The 15658-nt window shown below is 43.9% G+C and overlaps 1 protein-coding gene across 1 annotated transcript in view; it reads right to left on the bottom strand.

Moving 5' to 3' along the window:
- The window catches only part of CLDN10 (claudin 10), a 65134-nt gene extending 55366 nt beyond the window's left edge, over positions 1-9768 (bottom strand). Inside the window, exon 1 of the mRNA XM_040584395.1 lies at positions 9555-9768. Within this exon, the coding sequence (XP_040440329.1) occupies positions 9555-9768 (214 nt within the window). The remainder of the gene's footprint in view (positions 1-9554) is intronic.
- Between the last annotated feature and the right edge of the window lie 5890 nt (positions 9769-15658).

Here is a 15658-nt window from a genome sequence, read left to right as displayed (position 1 = left end):
AACATAACTGTAAAATGATCGCATCAGTAGACTGTTGGGCATGGTCTTCAGAAGTCTTCAGTGCCTCTGCTTTTTTAACTGTTTCAGGACCTCTTTTAGAAATTTAGAGGGCAAATATCTGGGTGACCAGTACAAGGTATTTAAGGCAACAGATGAACAAAATGTTCTCAGGAAACTTTGCATGTGCCTGAATTTCAATATATGCTTTGTCAGATTAATACCATAAATTATTAAGTTCTATTTTTTAAAATATTTGGACAGGCTGAACAGGCTCTCCTAGCATCCCATAAAGGGTCACTGTAGGTGAAGAACATGAATCTGGTTTTCCAACTGTCTCTCCAGGCCAGCACCATCTGCTTATCCCCCGTCAGTCCCGCACCAGGCATGAAGTAGAAATAAGGCCATCTTGTTCTATGGGTCAATCCTATTTAGCCACCATCTTTGTCCTTGAGTGACCTCAGCTAGTTGAATGTGAGTTCATAGGGTCAGCACTAACAGATTCTGGCAGGGTTGTTGGTTATCTGTGCCACCTTATCAAATTACTCTTTCTAACGTCTCTTGTTCTGTTTCCTTTGATCCTGGTTTCATGCCTTTCTGCTCATTTCTGTCCAACAGAAAGAATCCCTTGGAACAGAAAGACTTTGCTAGTTTATTATTAATAGTGAAATGAATGAAGGTTTGAATGCTTGGCTTTGTGACCTGAATTTTGTTTCGAATATATGTGTTTTAAAAAAAAAGAAAAGTAATAAAATCCAGGAAGATTTTAATGACACAAACCCATTATTAAATCCTGAATACCGTCAAAAGGGAGGTGCTGCTTCTTCACCTCAATAGTGAAATGTCGTCGGAAGTGCTCCTTTCCTTGCCAGGTACCCTGCTGCCAGGCCTGTTCTATCTTGTACGTTCAGCTTGGGACCCTGCTCAGCTGCCCAGCTTCCAGACCTCTGCCTCACCTACTGCACCCCTGGCTGCTTGCCCCTGTGCTGATTGTTTGGTCATCAGGTCCATGGGCTGCTGCCTGGTTGTGCTGGGCAAATGAGGCCATGGACTGTGAGCATGAAAAAGAAGTGCCCTAGCAAATAACAAAGCCCTGTTTTAAGGCACAGCCACCCGAGCTGATGTCCTCTCTCCTCTGTTAGGAAATGTATCCCTGGAGAGAAAAGCCATGCAGGAGCCTTGGACTTCAATGTCTACTCTGTAGAGAGAAGACCGAGTGGATTGCTGGCATCTGTTGGGCACAGCCAGAAGTCCCTCACAGTACTGGCACTAGGACTGAGTCAAGGAACAAGTGCTCTGAAAAAGCGGGAATCTGAAGCCCTCAGTAACACCCCCGGTAACACCTCTGCTCCAAGTATTTGATTTAATTTGAATCAGTGAAACACCCAAGAAGATACATCAATCAGCCTCTAAACCACCAGAGTCCCATGGCACCCACTCCAGAGAAGGCTTATAAGGATAACCAGACACTGTAGGGCTAGGTGCATGTGGAATATGGAGAGGAATCCCATGTGTACAGCTCTATTAAAATGGCTGCACTCATCTAGCATCTTGCTTGACATTGCAAAACTATGTGTAAGTACCGTAAGACAGAATAACACCTGCATTGAGGGATTTAATACCCCTATTGTCTGTGTAGCAATTTGTTTTTGCTACCAAATTGCCACTTAACTCACACTTGCCCAGCCAACTCCATATGGTATCCACAGCAGAGATGATTTTTAAGTACTTCCCCCGCCCCCCCCCCACACACACAGTTTCTCATCTCATGACCATTGGCTACACTGATTTTCCCATACCCATTCCCCAGCTCTTTGCTGCTCAGCCTCTCTCCTCCCCCTTGTACCACTCCCGGAAAATGTCATATGTGCTAGGAGGCTAAAGATTTAAAATCTTGAATCTCAGCAGTATGAATTCCAAAACTGATAAATCAGTTTTAATGATTTGTACTTCTCTCTCCTTCTCTCACCCATCCACCTACCATGGCTGTTTTTGCCAGGTCTCCTCTCCCCTCCTGCTGCAGGGATTTGTGAAAATGAAATGGATTGTATCTCTGTAACTTTGAATGAAGCTCTGGTTGTAGCACAACTGCTTAGAAAGATTAGAAAAGGTACACTAGCCTTAGGCTCCTCAGCGCGCACTAGAGGGAAGCTCCCCACCCACCTTGGTGTTCACAAGGCAGACCAGGGTAAAAAACCTGTTTGAACAAAGGTATTTTAAGACATTGGCTGCATATCAATTACTGCTGAGTCCTATTCATTTTGCAGTACACTCTCTGCTGCTATGTAGGAGTAATCAAAGACAGCTAAAAGCAAAGTAAAGATAACAATCTATCCTGGCATGAGTATTAGAAGATGAAAGGGCTTTGTTATTAATGCCCCAATAACAAGCTTTGCATTCCCATCCTTGCACCAGCTTTGTGGAAACCATGTGAGCAAATAGCAGCACTTCCAGATTGCCTCACTGATTTTCTGCAAATGAAGACTACCTGTGGGGGACTGTCCACCTGGCACAAGCTCTTCTCCAGGTTTTGAGAAAAGTGAAAAAGATCTCAGCACCATAACCTCTGTTCTTGTACAGAGGTGGGAAGACAGAAGGCTTATAGCACAAAAAGAGGATTGAAGAGATGCTGTCAAATCGCCAGATCTAAACAAGAGCTAAAAAGGACAGCTGGTCTGCAATGCCTTATGTTTTCCTGAAATCCTGCAGATTTTAAAGCAGTGTCAGAGCCTATCCTTTGTAACCTGCCACCAGCTTCTCCTCCAAAATGGCAGCTGTCTGTGAAAACCTCCACAGTCAGTGTTTTCCAGCTGGCCCATGCAGTCTGGTCCTGCAGTTCTTGGACTTCCTTTGTGTATCTTTCTGGCTGCAGTAGGCACACCTCTTTCCAGTCTGCCCCGTAGCTCTGGTCTGTTCTGGTGCAAGTAGTTGGTCAGAGCCAGACAGTCTTCACAGTAAATAGCAGTAAACAGTGATTCATTGTGGTTTAGATTCATGAATTTCCAGAGCTTCTAGATTAAAATCTTGGAAACAGAGAGCTCAAAGAGAAAACAAAATTTGGCATCAGGATTCCTTGTGAACCACTTCAAAATCTCTAACCTGTGTTCCAGCTCTGAGATCCAAAAATGTGTGTTTCACAGAGTTGTCCTGCCTCTTGGGGGATTCCTGGGCTCTGAAAGCTTCCTCTAGGAAGCGTCCTTCCATCTCCACAGAAGCCCTGGGTTTTGCTCTGGATCTACTGCAAAGCTGTTGCTGGAGCTCACTAGGGGGAAATCTCTTAGATACTTGGGAATTAGCCCCCTCCTTCAGTTCACATCTGTTCTAACAGCGACTTCTAGGTCAAACATGGCTCTCTGCTTCATGAATAGCTCTACTGCATACGAATCAATTCCTTCCCTTACTTGAAACAGAATAACTCCTACCCAGGCTGAACTTTTCAATTGATGTTCTTCTTTCACTGTTGGGGGTGGGGAGAGGGGAGAGGGTGGGCAACAATATACAATACAACAGATTAAAAAAAATAATATTGCTGTATATTGTAACGATGTCTCATGACCTCTAGTGCATTACCAGCTTCCCCTAGAGAGCAAACATGCATTTCAGGCTACCCTGTTTGACTGGGAGCAGGCCTAGTCATCTAATATTAGAATGGAAGCCATGAGCTTGGAAAGAGGCTTTTGCTACAATGGAGAAGCAAACTGTGAGAGTGGAGAACGTTTTGTTACCAAGGCTTAACACCATTTCTCTGCATACACAAAAGTCCCTGTGCCGGAATCAGCATTTCAATCAGTCCAGTGACCCTTCTGCCTGCTGAGAAATTGCGATTACATTGGAATTAAGCCATAAAACTCTGCGATGAATTCTGGCCATGTCTCACGGTCACCGAATTTGCGCTATTGATCCTAGTGTCTATTTCTTTTTATATTGATGCAACTTTGCCAATGCTGTTTTGACTATTTTTCTAAATTAGCAAATGATATTGTACTCATTGGGCAGAAAAACTTAATGGAGGGGTAGCTTAGTCTATCGAACACAAATCAACCATACCTCCCTTCAGCTGGCGCTTCTCCTAGAAGGATTTGCTTGCTACAGGAAAGTTCTTAGGCACAGTTATCCTCTAACCTGAGTATCAGACCCCCGTGACTCGGTCCCTTTGACTACCCGGAGTACCCCTCAGCAGGCTTCTCCTTGGCCGGCCATCAGTCTGAAGAAAACCTCCCGGATGGATTTCCCCCTGCTGACGGCTGCAGCCATCCACCCCGCGTGACGGCCCGGCCCTCTCCCCTTTGGACCTCCCAGAAGTGCCCTCTGCTGCTGCTCCGCCGCGGCTCTGGCTGGGTTGCACCGCTCCTCTCCTGCCGCCGGCCCGGGGAAGCCGGGGCCGAGGCACGCGGCCGTTCGGGGAGCAGAGGGAGCGGCCTGGCCCAACCGGCCGGCGCGGCACCCCCCGGGCACGGCCGCGCGTCCCCGGGGCCGCCTTGCAGCACCATGGAGAGAGGAGCGCGCCCGCCTCCCGCGGGCAGGGAGCAGGGAGCGGGCAGGGAGCGGGCAGCGGGCGGGCAGGGAGCGGGCGGGAGCAGGGAGCGGGCAGCGGGCGGGAGCAGGGAGCGGGCAGCGGGCAGAGAGCGGGCAGGGAGCGGGCAGCGGGCGGGAGCAGGGAGCAGGGAGCGGGCAGGGAGCGGGCAGCAGGCAGAGAGCGGGCAGCGGGCGGGAGCAGGGAGCGGGCAGCGGGCGGGAGCAGGGAGCAGGGAGCGGGCAGCGGGCGGGCAGGGAGCGGGCAGCGGGCGGGAGCAGGGAGCGGGCAGCGGGCAGAGAGCGGGCAGGGAGCGGGCAGTGGGTGGGAGCAGAGAGCGGGCAGAGAGCGGGCAGGGAGCGGGCAGCGGGCGGGAGCAGGGAGTGGGCAGGGAGCAGGCAGCAGGAGGACAGGGAGTGGGCAGGGAACGGGCAGCAGGAGGACAGGGAGTGGGCAGGGAGTGGGCAGCGGGAGGGCAGGGAGTGTGCAGTAGGAGGGCAGTGGGCAGGGAATGGGCAGCGGGAGGGCAGAGAGTGGGCAGGCAGAAGGCAGGGAGTGGGCAGCAGGTGGGCAGGCAGTGGGCAGTGAGAGGGCAGGCAGTGGGCAGGGAGTGGGCAACAGGCGGGCAGGGAGCGGGCAGTGGGAGGGCAGGCAGTGGGCAAAGAGCAGGCAAGGAGTGGGCAGGCAACTGGAAGGGAGCAGGCAGCAGGTGGTCAGCGGCAGGCAGCAAGACGCAGAGGGAGAGCAAGCAGTGGGCAACGGGCAGGGTGTGGGCAGGGCATGGGCATCTGGCAGGCAGCAGGCAGCAGGTAGGCAGGGAGGAGCAGGAGTGCATTCTCTGGCCCCAGTCCTCACTCAGCCTGCCCGCCATGTAACCCCACTTGTGATGTGTGTGGAGCAGCGACATTGGCTGCTGGGGGATTTAGCAGTAAGCTTGCTCCTCATAGGCTCAGGAGAAGCCTGGCCTTGGCTGCCACGCAAATATCTGGCCAGGTCATTGTCGGCTGGCAGCAATCAAATGGCTAGTGTGTTTTCCTTGGCAGTAAGTTTCTGACTAGTGAGGGAAGCTCTCATGTCAGTCCTTTCCTGCTCTAGGCTGAGCCCTTTGGGAAAGTTGCTAGTGTCACCCCAAAGCGTGGCTGGAATTGCTCTCCACACCCCGATGAACTCAGTTGGTGTTTGACTGTGCAAGGCTGATCTGGGTACCAGTGCTGCAATAGTAGTTGCCTTGTTTCAACTTCCTTCCACTCCTTAGCTGCATTACAGTGGCAGCTTTGTGAAATGGGAGCTCTGAATCTGCCTGTCAATGCGACCCAGAATGCATGGGCATTGCACTTTCCATATTGGCTACCATCAGGATAGCACTACTTGCCCTACCTGGCTCCATCAAAACCCGCGCTAGCAAGACTAAGAGACGCCAGCGGAAGATCTGAGGCTCTAACAAGCAAGGATTCAAGGAATCTTTTCTTCTACTTCCTGCTACACCTTCCTGAATGTATGGTATGGAAAATCAGAGTGCAAAGGAGTCATGAAACAGCGCTGTAGGCAAGGCTTGCCAGATGCTGAACTAATTGTTTGAAGAAGCCTAGTAGCTGCCCTGACAGATGAGGGAAGTGTCACAGAAAAGGGATGTGGGCACAATAAAGTTTGCTAGTTACAATTCTGTCTTATGTGAATGAAACAGCTCTCTGTTGCATCACCAATGGCAAAATACCTAAATATAGTGTCTAAGCAGTGCTAGGCAACTAAAAGCTAGTTTTTGTCAACTGTGGATAATTCTGAGATTGTAAAAATCAGGATGATAAACATGAGAAGAATGAGAATAGAGTTAACTACTGCCTGTAGAGAGAGCACTGAGGAGTTAGCAGGAGACAGTGTGGGTGGAAACACTGTCATAAACAGTATCTTTCTGGAGTCCATGATAGCTTTGACTACAGTGGAGTCAGGAGCTTTAGTTCTCAGGCTAACCCTTTGAAGGGTCTTGAGGGTCTTTCTTACTGATAAGGACTGAGAGGTTAATCACAGGTTAGTGGTTTTGTTAAACAATATTGTCTTTCTGCTAGTTTTAATTTCTGGCATTTGTTGACACTGAGTTTGTGCCTGTGTGTAATGGTCCCTTGGTTTTGATCCCATAATTTCCGTGAGTATATCCAGTACACTGATAATCATAACCAAGTTAACTGAAAAGGCAATGTTCCCAGATAACATTTAGCTTGCTGTATTTTGTGTCAGATCTGATGAATGACTTTGTTTCATACTTCTCCCAAAGCAGCTGATTTAATAAAAGATACTGCTTCTTCCCACAAACATTGCCTTAAATGACTGTAGCTACAACAGTATTACTATCTGTGCTACATTAAATACGTTGTACTCCTCCCAAGATCTTCCATCTGAATGTTTCGGTCACTGCGGTGGAGTACACTGTGGCTGTACATGTGAATGTACAATTTGACAAGAGCCCAGCCAGCTTGTATACTGTTAGCAGCATGGTTGTGCTAATCCAGACTTCCAGAAACATGAACCCCTCAAGATCTGTAGGTGGGCTGGGTTGCAGAAGGTGAGCTCTTATTGCCTTGGCTACGCTCCTATCAGCACAACTAGTCCTGTAGCTGAAAGTCAGTTCGGGCAAATACCTACATACCGCCTATGACCACAGGGTAATCCTGTTCAAAGAAAGACCTCTGGAGTCTGTTCTGTTTACTGTCAAAACAGTAAAAAAATCTTAAAACTTCATAAAGCTTGCATAGAAGCCTCTCCTGTAAAATCATCCCAAAAATACAATCAAAACTTTAACAATCAAATAAATCTGCTTTGGAGTAGAATGACTTATGTTATTTATTACTAATGATTTCTGTGAGATAACCTGAAGATGGATAGGTAGGAATGGAGTGAGGAGCTTGTGTAACAGAGTTATCTTTGGCTATAGGATAAAATGCAAATAGATTCCATAAAATCATAAATGTGCAGAAGAAAAAGTTATATTGCCAGCCCACCCTGACGTCAGTTTGTCAATAACGACGATGTACTTCTTTAATCTGAGCATTTTATTGTTTTACAATGTAGGACGGAATGAGAGTGCAAAGCTCTTTCCCTGTTGAACTCTTGTTTTCCTTGGATTACCAGGAGTTTATGTTTAGCAGGTTTTCCAGACAAAATGCCTCACTCCTTCCGAGTAGTGTTTATGCTACATGTAACATTACCCTTTGCTGGTGCATGCACTGGCAGGTTAAAATTAGACTTCCTAAATGTCACTACAGCAACTTGCTACTCTTACTTTTTACAAGAGTACAGTACTTTAATTTGTTGTGAATTTGTTGTCTATGTTACTCTAAACAGCAAATAAGCAGAATCTTACTTAGATAAATATATATTTAATGAATGCACATGTAGTGATGTGTGTTTTGTTTATTCAGATTCCAATCTGTTACTGATCAAATAATAGTAACAACACAAAGTGGCAAATGGATTACAGCTGATTGTTCTGAAAGCAGTTTTTGTACTACTAATAATAGCAATAATGGCAGTTTCTAGTTACTGAAGTACTTTACATTGCTTAAAAAAATTTGATCATGTGTACCTCAGAAAAGCTGGTGCTTTTTTTCTTTAAATCTCAGCAGAATTAATGTATAAATGGTTATTTGCAAAGATACATAATATTCACTTTTAAAGCATATGTGTGAATTTCTATGCCTTTTAAGCCATTTTTTATGAACAGCATTCTTTAAAAGAAGTAAAACTCTTCTTATCCATTCACATCTCTCATGTAAGATTTGTGATGGTTTGGAGCAGGGCATGATAAAATGTGTACAAAAATGATACTGAGTTTTATCTCAAAATCCTCTGTATGTGCAAGAGTTGATCTGTATGTCTCTGCACACAGTCTGATGTGGCAGGGGTGTGAAAGGCAAGAAAAGGTATGGATCTGTAACGTCCCCATGTTTCCATGTTTCCGTGTGTGTGTGTGAGGTGTGGTGTGCGTCTATGACCCTGTTTATGTAATATGGTAACAACCGTGCAACAGTACATTTTATATCTCATTCAGCCACTGCCTGTTAATATCTGAGATTTGTGCTTCTTTCTGGTCTCATAAAAGCTTTGGAAGACTGGTTCTGTCTAGCCTGGATTTCTTTTCTGTTTGCCTAAAATTTCAGTGTCTTAATCCATTTTTCCTACTCCAGTCTGACTCCATCTTGCTTGCGTGCTGCCCACATCCAGGAGAAGCAGTCCCTCTGCCCTTGCCCTCATAAATGCTTACATACTGTTTCACTGAAAACACTATCTTGCTTACTGTCTCAAGGCTTAACAGCAAATGGAAAACAAACCTCTTCATTTACTGCTTTACACACAGAGCAAAACAGAAAACACACTGTAGCAAATTTTTAGTTAGTCCCTGTCTCTGAGAAAACCTGTTCCTGGTACAAGACAAGAAGATCCCACTTGTTTTTACACTCTGATAGACAGTTTCCAAATCCAATGCTTTCCATTAAAATGGACATTCTGAAACAGCACACCTTTGATTTTCGATGTTAAAACATTAGCCTGTGATACAGAAAGTACATACATGCACACCTAATTACCAGCATATGAATATTTGCATAGTATTCATGGATGTGGTTCTTTGCTATCTAATTTCATTAGACAGATACTAGGAAGAGTACTGGTAGGTGTCACAGGCCTTGCTATCTTTCCTCTTCTCCTCATCCAGCAAGCAGGATGCTTATTTTTGCATGGAAAATAAAGACAGTTTAGTCCACCTTTTTGCTAGCAGTGGTTTGTTGCTGATAGTGTATTTACTGGAACTTTGTCCGGTATACTTATCGTGTCCTACCAACCACAAGTAGAGTTTACTGTCTTTTTTTGGAACACAAACCTTTCCTGCAAAGTTGTTTCTGATATTCTGCCTACAATATCCTTTTGCTTATATTCATCACATTGCTTTAATCGTAATCTCTTGCACAAGCCAAAATAATCTTTCTCTCCTCAGGCTCACATCTTGCAATACACATAGCTCTCTGTATGTTCCAGTAAAATTACACTTACTTACCTTCCACTTTGAAGATGGTAAGGTGAGGTCTGCAGTGAAAAGCACCCAGTGCGTTGCCAGCACAGTTCATCCAAAGACCCTGGAAAACCCAGGTTGCAGTGATAACAGATGATGCTCGACTAGTGACTTTCCACTCATTTGATGCAGTAGCAGCAATAGCAGCTCCTAGCCCACAGAAACAAAATATGAAAGCTATAATCTGTATTCCTAGCATGTTTCTCTGTAACTCAGGGACTTAGTAATGCCACTGCGTGGAGAGAAAAGTACTTTAGTCATGTGAGTAAGCAAAAAGGCATAACATAAGCAAATTATACTTGAACAACTTTAGTAACGCTACAGAAAGTTAATGTGGCTGAAAGAAACTGTCATGCTTGAGTGATTTAAGAAAGGCCCTAGGCATTACAAATGTTTAGAAATAAAGTCGAGTTACGACCTTATGGGAGGCAATTACTAGTACTTACTTACTAATTTCTAATTGTTAAAATTAATTAAAATGTTTTAATATTTTTTTCAATTAAGGTATTCCAGTTAATGCTTAATTTTTAGTTAATTGGAAACTTACAACCATTGCATCTAGCAAAATAAGTTCAGAGTCCAAACTGTACAGCGCTATTTAACAGATTACCATAACATTTTAGCAGGATCATGCAACACTTGAAAAATAAATTTTTAAAAGGCTGTGAAATTAATTCAGCCATAACTAGCTACCATATAAGCACCTCTAAAACAGTAGCATCTTGGAGGCAACAATGGAAACAGCTAGTCATCCCTGAGCAGTGGTGCAACTGCAGTAGTCAGCAGAATGAACCTTGTGTAGCCCCCATTGAGACTTCTTTGGTCAGTGTAGAAAATTTACTGCTTCTTATGGTATGTCTGGACAATGAACATAGTGCAGAAATATCTGTGCCACCACCAACTGAGCTGCTGCAACCTCACGCTGAAGAATTTCACTGATTTAGTAAAATGTCATCTTTAAAGTAGTAGGCACTCACGGCATCAAACTGACACAGCTATTCTACTACCCGTTCCTGAATATACTACCATTACTGGTGTGGGACCTACACACGGTTTTGCAGGCATGTGTGGCCTTCACTCTTTTAAGATGCCAACTTCCAGTTTTATTCATTCCTCTCCTCATTCTCCAGTCCTTTGGGTCTCCTCTCTGAAGGAGTAGTATGCATCTCTTATCTTGGGTGTAACTGTATGCCATTTGGTGACATGAGATCACTCTGGATATTGAGCATACACCATCACTTTTGACAATGAGAGTAGTCTATTTTTTTCCCTTTGGGTGCTTCTGGTGCTGCTTCTCCCTGTTACAGCTATGATGAACACCAGACTGCACTTTGGCATCACAGTTTTTCTGTAGACTTTTCAGAGCTCAAGGAGGGATAATCAAGGCTCCTAAAACATCATTGATACTCCGGTCAAAGAGCAAGGGAAGTTTTACTGAGATTGTCCTGTTGAACCATCGTCTGATACCTCTACTTTAACCAGCCTTTGGCTCAGCGCTAAGAAGTAGGACCCAAAAGTATGATAATGCAGACCAGAGAATTACACTACAAGAAGGAATTTCTTTTCAGAGTAATCAGTAGGCTCACATCCCACACATCAAGGGCAAATAGAAGGCTTTTTATTAACACAGCCATCTTGAGAGACATGGAAAGTGGTTTTGCTACAGAGTAACACTATAATAAAGGAGGTTGTTTTAATGATGAGGACAATATTACGCAGGCAGGAAGCGATTTTTCCTTGCTGTCAAATAATGCAGTAATGTATTGATATGGAGAAACAGTGTGAAATGGGGACGATGGACACCGACTGTGATTGTATATGTCCGCTCAAGGAATGTGGGTATGGTGACTAGTCATGGGTGCGGTGTCTGGTCACATAGGCACACAGCTCTGAGGAGACAACTACAGTTTTTGAGGAGACAGCCTGGCCCTCTTCCTCTAACAAAGGGGCTATTTAAAAGAGAATGAGAAAAGGATGAGAGACATTCAAATACTATCCAGAGGGAGGGAGTGCTAAGTCTCCTTGCTGGAGAAGATTGGATGGTCACAAGAACATGAATCACCTACAAACCTGCAAGACCACCACATTCCAAGAAACGGACTGATAAGCTAATTAACATATGAAGCGGGGTTTAGGTAACAAATATGTATAGGCGTTAATTGAATATTCATTTGTTTTATTGTAGAAATGTGAGATGGTTCGTCACTTCGGGTATGAACGCTTGTGGAGGAGCGATCCCCCGTGCATCTGCGTGCAATAAACATACCTACTTTATAACTTTCGAGTTATAGAGTCTAATTCCGCATGTCAGTATTTTTCTTATGCCAAGGGTCAACCTTCATGTAATCCTTCATTTATCTTTTCACTAGATTTGAAAGGCTATAGAGGAGAATACAGAAATGGGTTCCATCTTTGAAGCAGATTCCTGAGAGCTAATAATATTTTTTGTTCAACCCCTGCCATACAAAATGGTGGGGCTTAGGGTTTGTTTTTTCATTGGTTCTTTTGTTTGTTTGTTTGTCAAAGGCTGTGCTAGTTCACAGAGGAGTCTGAGAAGAGATGTCATTAGGTACCTTTTTTAAAAAAAAAACCAACAGCCCAGTGACAGTGATGTTGGCTGCATGCTCGGAGAAGCTCAAAGACATGGTTTAGATCTCATGCTAAACTCAAGCCTTACCCTGGACTTTCCCTGAGTGTTCTCCTCACTGATCCAGAAAAAAACCTGAGACTCTGTTCATATGGGATGCAAACTCTGTCCCAGCCCTCCCTGCTCTGCTTTTGCTATTATTTTGCCTTATCAACATAGCCGTTGAGGAGCAACCCAGGCTCAGCAGGACAGGGCTGCCTGGTTGCTTGTTGTTGACCTGGGCCAAAGGCAGTGGTGCCTTCTCAGTAAGACCTCATTCTTTCAAATTGGTATCATGCTAGGAAGGGGCTTCACATTTCTGTTTCTAGATAAACTGCAATACAAACTACTAAGTCATTTCCCTTCTCACTTTTATATGATCAAATACAAAGGTCCCATCCAGTACACATTCAGTCCTGGGTGTCATGCTGGTGGGACGGAAGCCAGCCACTTACTTTAGTGAAAAGTGCCTGTAGGCATCACTTGAACTGTTGACTACACTTTTAGGGCTTTAGGAGGACTGAGTGGTTTCTTGACCTTTATCTTGATTCTCATCTAGTGCATGACTTTGTGGAATTCATGGTTACAAGCACTTCACCCGGCATTGTTTCTAGGCAGTTAGTGTGTGAGTGATGAATAAATTAAACAGATACTTAAGTGATAAGAAAGAAGTAAGCAGTCCTGTTTACAACCCTCATTTCTTCTATAAACTGTCAGGAAGTAAGTTAATCAGTCATTTAAGAAGTTCAGGGCAAAGTTGAAAGTTAACCTGTTAATGGCATTTTCCATTAGATCAAAACTTCTTTTCTCTGTTACTGAACAGACAAAAGTTGGAAAACAGCTGGGAGCATAAGGAGTGTTTAAATATGGAGTGGGAAAAGGGAAAACATTGCTACAGGTCTTTGTTGAACCATTTTCCCAAAATGCCACAAATACACTAGCTGATCATGTGACATATTGCTGGCTCGGCTTAACTGAACACTGTGTCAGTGACATGTAATTTTTCTATTACTACTGATATTGTCTTTTTAAACCAGTCCAATGCCAGTTTTTAAACACAGCTGACACCTTTGCAGCACGGCAAGAATATTTATACAGGTAAGCTGTAGCCTCCAGTTTGCGATTTCTAGTTCAGCTTCTGCTAATTGTTGCAACCTACTGGCTGGAGGAGTTCCCAAGGCTGGTATGTTGGCTGATACACACATAACTGCTGACAATGTATGTTTCCCTCATGAAGACATACACACTTAGCTAAACTGAGGTATTTGTGGGGAAAGTTATAGTAAAGCCAAAAAAAAGAACTAAGTGCAAGTCAATCCTGCTGTTATCCAGATAAGAAAAAGGAAAGCTCTGCAAAGGAGGTAACGTGGAGACTGTGCCAGGTAAGTAACTAGTAATGCCAAAGATATCCCTCTGCAGAGTGGGTAGACAATGCAGTTTGATTCTAAGCACTGTGGAGGAGTTATAAGAGGCCTAAACAACCAAGGAGAAATTGGACAAGCAATAAAACTAGAAGTTACTGAGACTGAATAAGTGACTCAAGACTTCTGGAGAAGTTGAGGAAGTAAAAGCATTGTGTAACGTGGTGAAGAAATCAAAAAGCCTGGAGACATTGCTACTCAACACAGGCAAGGGCTAAACTGTATAGCAGCGTGGTTGGCCAATAACACAAACACAAAAAGAGTTCCTGAGAACTGGCAGTGAAGTATGAGATGGTGTTGAAAATAGGAAGGGTGCATTCCAGTTGAGTGCCAAATCCTGCCATCTCTTCCAGATCCATGGAAAGATCCATAGAAACTGGGTAAACAGGGTAGCTGGCAAAGGCTGAAGGGGAACCACCTAGACAGAAATTTCAAGGTACAATGAAATCACTGGAAATGGGAAAGTTGAGGGAAAGACAATTTCACAGTTTGCTATAGCAAAAGGACAACACCAGATTATAGTGGTATGAAGAGCTGCCATTTCAGATGTTTGCTGCTCACCTTGTTACTCATGAAGTGATGAGTGGCATACACAGTTAAAGAAGATAATCTCAGAATCTTATGCTCATTCCAAATTTGTTGCCTTTTACTGGGCACTGCAGTCACAATACGATAATATGATTATAGTATTACTGTTACCTACTACAGTATAATCCTATTATTAATAGTACAGTTGTTTTATTGCTGTGGAACAGAAAGAAAAAAAATCATATGCTCATCACTAGGAGAACTGCTTTGTATGGGTACAACAGGTAACAGTTCAGGATTTACACTAACCTCGTACAAGCTAGGTATACATATGTTTAAAAATATACATGAAAATGTATATTCATAGATGTATGTATTTAATATCTATATAGATACAAGCTCTGCTTTGTAACATTTTTAAACATTTTTTGTTAGTCTAATGGGAAAACTACTTACTCTTGTACATAATTTACCTGAGCACTTTTTGAATATTTGCCTAAGAATGACTGGGATTTTGAACAACTGGTTCAAATCAGTGTTTGGTGGAAGAATAAAAATACATAGGATTAACCTTGATTTTTCATCATGTTCTTCAACTGGACATTAAGGATAAGAGATTAATTTGAAAATGTTGCTTTTGGATGATCTAGCATTAGACTCCTTAGTTTATGCTGTTGACACTGAACACTAGCAAACATATTTGGATCAAAGACATTTGCTGTCATTAAGCATATCTTTAATGTTGGCATGCTCTGCCTAGACTTGCAGTAAGTGGCAGAAAGCCAAAATGGTTTCATCTGCGTAAAACTACAAAATGCAAACCACTAAAATGCAGTGAAGTTGAAAGGGTAGGACAAGTCATATGTTTGATCAGTGTTGAAAGCCAGGGTGAAATTCAAGGTCATTGTGCTTTGCTTAGAACTTCAGAACAGACACTGATGAAATGATGGGATCAGTGAAGACTGATGTCTCATGTTTTTTTATAGAGCAAACTCACCAAACCCAGCCACTATTAGGATTAGCCTGTGCTACAGTATATTGATGGCATTACTGGAAGCCATTAGTAGTAGTATTAGACAGTAGTATTAGACATGCACAAGCACCAGTGCTGTGGACAGAAGAGTTCACTGCTTTGAAAGGTAGTAGATCCAAAGTGAAATGATTGCAACACAGATGAAGAAGGAATGAGGCTGAGAAACAGGGAAAGAGGGTATAACGGAAATATTGTAAGTCCTACAGATAAACATAAACACTGAAGAAAAACATCACAAAGCCGAAAAAAAAGCATTAGCCTGCCCTCCAAATGAACTCAACCTCCAGAAAACCCATGTAAAGGCCCTAAATGCATCCTCCCCTCCCAGAGATTTTGCTCCCGGGGATCAAGGCCAGCTTACAAACAGTGCAGCTGGGGGCAGCCCCCTTTCTGCCAGACATGTGGGGAGAGGCTCCTAGCCAGCACGGTGCTGTGGGGAAGCTGTGGCAGGTGTCTCTTTCTGCCCTGTGGGATCTGCTTT

Source organism: Falco naumanni, chromosome 2 (genome assembly GCF_017639655.2).
Source record: "Falco naumanni isolate bFalNau1 chromosome 2, bFalNau1.pat, whole genome shotgun sequence".
NCBI lineage: Eukaryota > Metazoa > Chordata > Aves > Falconiformes > Falconidae > Falco > Falco naumanni.
This window is presented reverse-complemented; position numbering and strand designations above follow the sequence as displayed.